The following is a 10,266-nucleotide window of genomic DNA, read 5'->3' as shown; positions in this document are numbered from 1 at the left end:
CACCCCGATAAATGCAAAGTGCTGCCATCTTTTCTATTATATTTATGTGTTATGGTAAAGAAAATTAATCACCGCCATCATTTATCAAATTTGATTTCGTTCAACGTAATCAGTACGATATTTTACGTTTGAAGTTAGATTCAAAACAAACCGGACATAGTTTTATAATATAGTTAATTGCTACCTTAGTTTGATATTAATAAGTATTAAAATGTGCTTTGTTATTAAATGCAATATCAGTATTTAGTTCAAATATATAATCTTAAATCAATCCTAATTCAATCTTATTCATTCTTATGTGACGTCATTTTTCATTTTTTGATGATCTGTTTTACAAATTCAAATGACGTCATTTTTTCGTCATTTTTCAGTTTCAAATAGGACGTCACTTGGCGTAGAGGTTTAAACTTATTCGGATGTGTCTACTTTTGTGTTTCAAATGTCTGGTTATGTAAATGTAGTTCAGTTGTTTCCTGTAATTAGTTAATACTTCAGTTTTATCATGTACATCTTTTGAATATTCATTTTATAAAATTTACTGTTTGCAAAAGTATAAATTATTCTAAATTATAGGGATTTTCTGGTAACTAACAGAAAACCCTTGCCGTTTTTGGCACAACCTTTTTGATCTTTTGGTCCTCGATGCTGTTCAACTTTGTACTCGTTTCGGCTTTCAAACTTTTGTATCTGGGCGTCACACGTAGGTCTTGTGTGGACAAAATACACTTCTGGCGTATTAAAATTTTGAACTTGATGCCTTTTGTTGGCCGTTGTTCGTGTGATTCTTTGTCAATTGTGTTCTCCAATTTATTTATATTGTAGTCCTGTGTTGTCATTTTGATGTTATATTTCACATGGCCATAAAAGTGCGAGGTTTGGCATGCCACAAAACCAGGTTCAACCCACCATTTTTTCCTTTAAAAATGCCCTGTACCAAGTCAGGAATATGGCCATTGTTATATTATAGTTCGTTTCTGTGTGTATTACATTATAACGTTGTGTCGTTTGTTTTCTCTATTTTTGAGTGTAAATTCACATTGCGATAAGACGTGTCACGGTACTTGTCTATCCCAAATTCATGTATTTGGTTTTGATGTTATATATATATGTTATATTTGTTATTCTCGTGGGATTTTGTCTATGTGTGTTACATTTTAGTTGTATGTCGTTATTCTCCTCTTATATTTAATGCGTTTCCCTCGGTTTTAGCTTGTTACCCCGATTTTGTTTTTTGTCCATGGATTTATGAGTTTTGAACAGCGGTATACTACTGTTGCCTTTATCTGCCAATATCCACGAAACAAACTAAGAACCAAGATGCGAGATACAAGATGCCAACATATGATCTAGAAACTGTGGAATGTGAGAAAGATTTAGGTGTAAACATAGATTCTAAGCTTAAATTTGACAAGCATATACAAACACAGGTTAACAAAGTCAACCAACTAGTAGGACTAATCCGAAGGTCATTTAAGTACTTAGACTACAAGAGTTTCTGTTTACTATTCAAATCACTAGCTGGACCCCATCTTGCGTATGCCAGCAGTGTTTGGAGTCCTTATAAGAAAAAGGATATTGACTCAGTTGAAAACGTACAAAGACGGGTTACAAAAATGCTTCGAAACTTGAAAGATCTATCATACGAAGACAGATTAAAACATCTGAAATTACCAACACTTAGATATCGTAGACTATGAGGCGACATGATCGAGACGTACAAGATTCTCAATAACATCTATGATGAAAGGGCATCAAGTGTTATTTTCACATTAAGTAGTGGTTCAACGACAAGAGGGCATTCTTTGAACAGGAGTAGGCTGGATGTTAGAAAGTATTGTTTTACCAACAGAGTAGTGGAAGTCTGGACCAGTTTTCCTGAAACAATTGTAACTGCCAAAAACGTTAAAACAATCGAACGAACACTAGATAAATATTGGAAAGAACATCCTATGATTTATGACTACACAACAGATTACAACTTCACGATCGGAGGTAGCACAGTAATCAACAGTGATAGTGACGGTGAAATAGAGCCAACTATAGAGGAGCAAGCTGATCTCCTGGGTTTGGATACACTTAGGTAGATTTCGAAAAAAGAGTAGGCTAATGCCGCTACAAGGCAGCACTGGCACCTGCAAAGTGGAAAGGGTAAAAATCTACGGCTTATCAAAATGGGACCACCATGTACAAAATGTATAAATATTATGTTAGATAGGAATGTACATATTACTATATAATGACTAAAAATAATTAAAAAAAATAAAAAATTATATGGACCCCAAGGAAGAACCACGTCTAAAAATAATTAAAAAAAATAAAACAATAAAAAATTATATGGACCCCAAGGTAGAACCACGTCCTCGTCGTGGGGTCTGGAAACACGCTTAAATAATAAAGATGGCAAAGCGTGGCTGAGAGTTCTACAAATAAAAAGTAAAATCACAAAAATACTGAACCTAGAGGAAGATCAATTGGGAAAGTCCATAATCACATTGCAAAATCAAATAACAAAACGCATCAAAAACGAATGGACAAAAACTGTCATATTCCTGACTTGGTACAGGCATTTTCAAATGTAGAAAATGGTGGATTAAACCTGGTTCTATAGCGCTAACCCTCTCACTTTAATGACAGTCTCATCAATTTCCGATATTTTTACATTGATGCGTTAAATAAACAGACACAATAATATAATAGTCAAAATATGGGTACATCAGTCATCATCGTTTCACAATTTTAAAAGGAACAATTTAACAGAACACAAAAACATCTACTATCTACGAACACATTTATTGATTTGAGTGTCTGACGTCAGAAAATTTTATACGTCACATAAATTTGTCGTTCAATGTACGTACAAACAATTTTAAAATTTTCATGGGAATGTTAGCATACAGGGTTAAAAAATCAAAAGTATGTAAGAATAAATTTAAGAAATAGATCGAGATTTAAACTAGTCCAAAAGTTATATATAGAATTTATAAGAATCCAAAAATAGTTAATTCCACTACGCGATTGAATGATTTTGACGTTTGTGGTTCAACGTATATTGTAATTCATAATAGAAATATATCATAATGACATATAAATAGAACAATATCATACTGACGGGATCTTTTAAAGTACAGAGTCACGTTATAAGAACAAAAGAAATACTAAAAGTCGCAAATACAAAACAAACCACAAAAAATGAAAGCCGATACAAACACATTGACGAGATGTATAAGTACCGAGCCACGTGAAACGGAAATCACATGAAACCATTCAACAGTAAAAGTAATATTAATAATAGAACAAAGACAAATGAAAGAACTATAAAACACGTTGTTAAGATGATAAACAACATCAGTACGAAGAATCTATACATCAAGACCATCGTGTATTATTTGAGAAGTTGATACGGAATATTTATCAACAAGGTCTTGGTACCTTCCGATGAACTTTTTTAGAAAAAGAACGAGACGTTCTTTGAAATACCCCTGTTTCATCAACTTTCTACTCAGACACTGATGACGTATTACAAAGTCTGAGTAGGAGCTGCAAGCTCTTGAATATCGAATAAGTTGGGAAATATATATCCCATATGCAGGTGAAGTTGGTATATTGCTACTAAGGTGGGGGAAATTTATGATTTCAAAATTAAAATCGTCTCGTTTGTCATAGATTCTGGTACTGAGATGACTGTGTAAGTCAAATTCGAGATATAAGTCTAAAAATGAAGCATCGAATTGACATAACAAGAGTACACTTAGAGCATAGTATTAAGCAAATGAATCAAAATATTATATTCCATTATGCCCGCTCCATATATATCTCCATTCGTTTATTCATACTTTGACTTTGATGAAAATAGATACATACATTATCTTATACATATTCTTCATATCTAAAAATAAAAAAAGAAGCTCAATCTCTTTCTTCTTCATAAATGTTTAATTTCTTCATCTACCAATATACTAATATAAACTTCACAATCTCTTTCTTCCTCACAAATGTTTCATTTCTTCGTCTATCTATATAATAAAACATTTTAATTAGACATATCTGCTCGTATATATAAAAAAAAAACATTAAATACAAATTTCTTTATATCTAATAAAAAAAAATGTTTTCTTGTCGCTAAATAGTCTTCTTGTCGCTAAAATAATTCTTGTTGTCGCTAATTAGTGAGACCCTAACTGAGAGGTCGGGGCCAAATAATCTCCATGGTAATGAGATCTGCCAATACTAATACAACTGCATACCAAATACCTTTTACTTACCACTAGTAGTTCACCATAAACTAGACCTTATCACAACTAATCCAACGCCAACTTCCGAAAAAGCATACCTATGTATTGCTTTTTGACCCTGTCCCAGTCAAGCGATACAAAAATGACCATAACACAATCTGTGTCAGTGAAATAAGGAAATGAGATCAATACTGGTTATTATACTGTACATGTATTTCAAACAATTCTATTGGCTAGAACCCTCGTGGAATAAGCCTTATAATGGTTGACAATGGATAATCAACTCCTCAGTGGGCCATAATTGTATATTGTCCTTCCTTGCCAGGATGAATAGATATAGGAAGATGTGGTACGAGTGCCAATGAGGCAACTCTCCATCCAAGTCACTTACATAGTTTCTTACATAGTCTGTAACTGAGCGCTGGATCACTCCACTATGCTCAGATCTTCAGTTATTTGCTGAATTGTTTCGGTTCCGGTTCCTGTGTCAGCTTTTGCTCTACAGTTATATTTCATTTCACTATTTGTCCAAAATTTATCTAGGCGGCTTTCAAATGTCTGAATAGTTGGTGCATTTACAACGTTGCTGGGTAAGCTGTTCCATATTGGTGCAATTCGTTGTGTGAAGAAGTTGGATCTTATGTTTTTGTTGCATCTTTGGATAGTCAGTTTTTTGTTGTGTCCTCTAGTAGCAGAAGTGGTGTTATATGTGAGTAGGTTAGGTAACGCTTCGTCGTATATTCCAGATGTTAATTTGTAAGCTTCTATCATATCACCTATCATGCGTCTGTATTAAAGTGTTGGTAATTTAAGCTTCTTAAGCTTCTTCAACTCTAGATCTTTCAATGTTGGTATCAATTTCGTTGCTCGCCTTTGAACATTTTCAATTACTAGTACTTTATATCTTTAACTTTGAATGGGCTCCATATAGCATTGGCATATTCGAGGTTTGGTCTTGCTAATGCTTTATAAAGTAATAAGAACATTTCCTCATTGAGGCAGGTAAATGTCCTTCTAATTAGTCCCATAATACTATTGGTTTTATTTATTTTTTCATTCATATGTTGTTCGAAATTTAGTTTGTTATCAATGGTTACTCCTATGTCTTTTTCTTTGTCAACATGTTCTAGTGTGGTGTTACACAGGTTGTATTTATGGTTGTTATCATGTTGTTTCCCTGTTGTTAGGACTTTACATTTATCTGGGTGAAATCTTAGCAACCAAGTATTTGACCAAGTTTCTAGATGAGATAAGTCTGTTTGAAGTGCATCACTATCATCTGTTGTTTGTATTTGTCGAAAGACTTTGGTACCGTCAGCAAACATGTAGTCAAGCATTTCTGGTAGATCATTAATGTAGATGACAAACAATATTAGAAGCTTGTTACTTGTTTGAATTCTGAGTAGCTGCCGTTGACACGTACTTGTTGTTTTCTACCACTAAGGAATGATGTTACCTATGATATTATCTCTTCTGCTATTCCGTAACTCTTTAATTTTCCAATCAGTCGTTTGTGGGGGACAGTATCAAATGCCTTCATGAAATCAAGGTATATAGTATCTATGGAACCTCCATTATCCAGAATTTTAGTCCATTTTTCAAGAACATGGAGTAGCTGTAATGTAGTCGACCTTCCTGATAAAAATCCGAACTGGTAATCACTAAATAGTTTATTTAGCCTCATGTGTGACACCATATGGTCTCTAACAAATGTTTCTAGGAGTTTACAAAGTATGCACGTTAAGCTTACTGGCCTGTAATTTGATGCCTGTTTTCGGTTGCCCTTCTTGAATATGGCTGTAATACATCCTTCTTTCCAGTCTTGAGGTATAGTTTTTTCTTTCAGCGACGTATTGAAAATTATGGTTATTGGAGTTGATATTGCATCACACACGTCATGTAATAGTCTAGGATGAATATTATCGGGTCCTTAATTGTGATTTATTTATGTTCAGGTTTTTCAGGTGTTTTTGAACATTCTCCTGTTTAACTACGAGATAATTCATGGCTTCTTTTACGGTTTGTCCTTGAAGTTTTGGTATGTCTCCATATTCCTCCTTTGTAAAGACGCTGGCAAAGAAACTCGAAAGTGTTTCTGCCTTTTCTTTGTCGTTGGTTGTTAGTACATCATTACCATCTTAAAGTTTGTGTATTCATGACGAGATCGGATATTCCAGTTCTAGTTTTAGTTTTTGATTTTACGTAATGCCAGAATTTTTTCGGGTTATTTTTTACTTGCTTGGCAATTTCTTTCTCTTTCATCTTGACTGCTTTTCTGGTAAGTTTCTTGATCTTGTTTCTGGTTTTACAGAATTCTCTATATTTTTCGCTACTTTTTGTTTCCATATACCTTGTCCAGCATCTGTGTTTTTTTCCTTATTGCTTTCAATGTTTCTTGGTTGAGACCTACAGCTTTATTTTTTTTTTGCTCGATTGTCCTATCTTTTTATTTGGTATGTGTTTACTTTGAAGTTCCAAGAGTTTGTCTTTAAAAAATATCCATTGTTCATTTGTAGACTTTTCTTTCATTATGTTGTACCAGTCTATATTGCTCAGATCTGTCCTTAGTCCATCTAAATCTGCTTTATCATAGTAAAACTTTATCCTTTCTGAGTTTGTTTCTTCAATGTAACAGTTGAATTTAAATGTCAATACTGAGTGGTCGCTCTTCCCCAGGGGGCTTAGATCTAATATATGAGGATCTTGATTTATTCTTCCTTGTGTTGGTTTCAATACATGTTGGTATAAAAAGCAATCTCTGAGGCATTCTATGAATTTATATTCTCTTGATTGGTCATTTGTTGGTGTGCTCCATGTCTCCCAATGTATCTTATCATAATTAAAGTCTCCCATCAATAAAATATGGCTATAGTCTCTGGATACCACATCTTTAAATAACTTTCTCAGTGACTCATCGTTGTTATCTTGTCCATTAGGGCTTCTATAAATACAACCTATGAGTAATTTGTCTCCACTTACTAATCTGATATGAACCCATACTGATTCCTCATAATCTGTTTCAAACGTCTACTTGAGTCGCCTCAATAGATTCATGTATATAAAGGTTTACTCCTCTTTCAATGTCATTATTAACATTTGCACTGTACATTTCATAGTGTTCAATTGCTAATTCGCAGTTCTGAATGTTGTATCTGAAGTTTTTGGGTTTTACCTCTGTTATACCTATTATTTTAGGGATGTTGTTTTTAGCATGAAGTCTTAGCTCCTCCATTTTGTTGGTTATACAATCCGCATTTGTGTAAAAACAAATCAACAGTGTCAAGAAAACGAACTGGTGCTCTTGAACTAACATGGTGCTTTGAACGGTTAAAACTATTTACATTTTGTTTGTTATTTACTATGGACTCCGTTTCTTTATGTACATTGCCCACGGTGGGCCTCGTACTCTGAACCTGAATTTTTCTTCCTTTTCTTTTGCCTTCTCTTAAGTTGAGTTAGCTCTTCCTTTTCCTTTGGTGTCATGTCATGGCTGATGCCAATATTATTGTTATCATCACTTCCAAAATCTGATTCATCTCTAAGTTTACTAAAGTTTTTAAAAACATTAATTGTGTCACTGTCAAATGTAACTAATAATGGTCTATGTTTATTCTCTTCTTCATGTTTCTTTCCCAATCTGAGTGTGTTAATAATGTTACCTTTTTCCATTTCAACATCAATCCTTTTCCCCGATATCTGTTATACTTTCTGTATCTTGTGCTGACTTTTCTGACTTAACATTACGTTTAGGCTCATGTACATTGAAGAAGATTGCATTATTTTTCCTTCTTTCCCTATCTTTCATTTCTTTCACTGTTTCTGTGATTACATCATCTGGTGTGGTGGCTGAAGCATGCCCAGAATGAGGTGTTATCTCACTCTTGAATTCTTCATTTATAATTGTTTTAACAGTTTCAACTGTTACCATTTGTTTTACTTTTGTTTCTAGTGTAACTACTCGTTGCTCAAATTTCTCCGTAAAAAGTCTGCATTTTTCTTCTATTTCTCGATCATGGCGGAGATTTTTCTCTACTGTTTCATTACAGAGGGAACAGAACCATTTTATGTCAGCTCTGTTGGATAAGTGATTGTACAATGTAGCAGGCATACTAAGACAGGATATGCAGTTATGTTTTCTACAATAATCACATTCTAGGACTTTATCTGTTTTCTTTTTGTATAGAACATTGCATAGTTGGCAATTCCAGCCTTCATTTTCTGTACGAGATACTGATTTGGGTCTACCTTTGTTTACCCCGGGCTGAGATGCCTGGAGGTCATTTTCAATTTGATCTTTGTTTTGTGTATTACTCATGCCTCTGCTGGTGGACTATCAGTCCCCGAGGGTATCACCAGCCCAGTAGCCAGTACTTCGGTACTGGCATGAAAATACGGATTATTTTGTGTTATTAAAATTTGCAGTTACAAAATATTAGAAATTAATATAAATTAAGGAATGTATCTCCCTCATGCAAAGCTCTGATTCCTTTCACGGATTTGGCTCTACTTTTTGGACCTTTTGGATTATAGCTCTTCATCTTTTATATAAGTTTTGGATTTCAAATATTTTGGCCACGAGCATCACTGAAGAGACATGTATTGTCGAAATGCGCATCTGGTGCAAGAAAATTGGTACCGTTAATTGTATTACACTGATTTCAGATATTTCTAAATCTGTCTATTGATGATTGTAACTATAATTTTCGTGGGAGCAAAATTCCCACCATTTTATAACAGGAACCGGAAGTCACAATTTATAAAAGTAAACCATTATACGTCTAGGTACAGCCTTAAACAGCAAGCTATAAAGGGCCCCCAAAAATCACTAGTGTAAAACCATTCAAACGGGAAAACCAATGATCTAATCTATATAAAAAGGACACATTCAACACATCAATCTTTCAATTTCTGTACTGTTTATGATATTGCTACTTAAAATTCTATTAGAGTACTTAGTCAGTAGTCAATTGTTTTTGTTTTGTTATTAGTTGTAGATTTAGCAACCTTTCCAATACCGATTTTTATGTGCATCTATTCTGTACATTTTGTTTGGTCCATATAGAGGGACTGAAAAGAAGGGGGTGTTCAGATCTTGAAAAGGTGGTTCTTAATAAATTTTTATTTATTTTTATATGTTTAATTTATTCACATTTTTTTTTTACTCATTGTGATTTAGATCATGATATGTTGAAGGGTTGACCACACAATTTCTCAAGAATGAGTTGTCCGTTTGCACTCTCATCGATGTACATTACATTTATTTGTTCTTTCTACACAACTTTTTTTTACTTAAAATTAACTGATCTCCTCATGGAAACATTGCATTGATCAATGATGACGAGAAAGAAGCCAAGTTAACCAGACATACTCCTTATAAATATTTTGTAGAAACAATAGTGAACTGAAGCAGATGCAATAATCAATCATAGACTGAACATGAGGTTAAAGTATTTCCTGTCTAATAACATTAAACATCAAAACTCACAGAAGCAAAAATATGATCTTTATCCTTAAACTTTTTGGTCATTTAACTATGAAGAGGTGAAGGACAATGCACAAATGCTAGATAGACTGCTGATGATAAAACAGTTCCATTTACAGTGTACTTTGAATGGCTTTTTTATTCAAGAGTTGGATAATTCACATCAATTTTTCTCTCTCAGAGTTTGTCCTACAGGCTGATACACATAGTCACATTGGAAAGCTTAACTGGTAACATAAACCCTTTTGCTAATATATGCAATTTATAACCTACATACTGTGGATTTATTTATTTTCGTGGATTGCTGAAAACTTGCATATTCGTGGATATTTGATTTAATGGTTTTGCCAATCTCTGTATACAAAGTCTATTGAAAATATGATATTAGTTGAGCATTTGAATTCATCGTTCACCTGTACTTACGAAACCTACTAAGAAAATTAGTATCCAACAAATAATAATGAATCCTCAGTATACCAAAACTTGGTGCCATATATGCAGATATACAGGTTCAAAAACATATCAAAAGTGGCTAAAGAAATAACAAAATTC

General features: G+C 33.6%; 1 protein-coding gene across 1 annotated transcript; it reads left to right on the top strand.

Moving 5' to 3' along the window:
* The first annotated feature begins 1,331 nt into the window (after nucleotides 1-1,331).
* Nucleotides 1,332-1,697, top strand: LOC139515122 (uncharacterized protein B0403.1-like). Its single transcript, XM_071304684.1, has one exon. It carries the CDS (start codon nucleotides 1,332-1,334, stop codon nucleotides 1,695-1,697), a length of 366 nt encoding a protein of 121 aa, XP_071160785.1.
* Nucleotides 1,698-10,266: the final 8,569 nt, after the last annotated feature.

The sequence above is a fragment of the Mytilus edulis genome, chromosome 3 (assembly GCF_963676685.1).
Source record: "Mytilus edulis chromosome 3, xbMytEdul2.2, whole genome shotgun sequence".
In the NCBI taxonomy this organism is placed as follows: Eukaryota; Metazoa; Mollusca; class Bivalvia; order Mytilida; family Mytilidae; genus Mytilus; species Mytilus edulis.
The sequence above is the reverse complement of the archived record's forward strand: the minus strand, read 5'-3'. Positions and strand labels throughout refer to the sequence as shown.

Coding starts and splice junctions, on each gene's coding strand:
- LOC139515122 (XM_071304684.1), top strand. CDS start 1,332: ATGCCAACATATGATCTAGAAACTGTGGAATGTGAGAAAGATTTAGGT.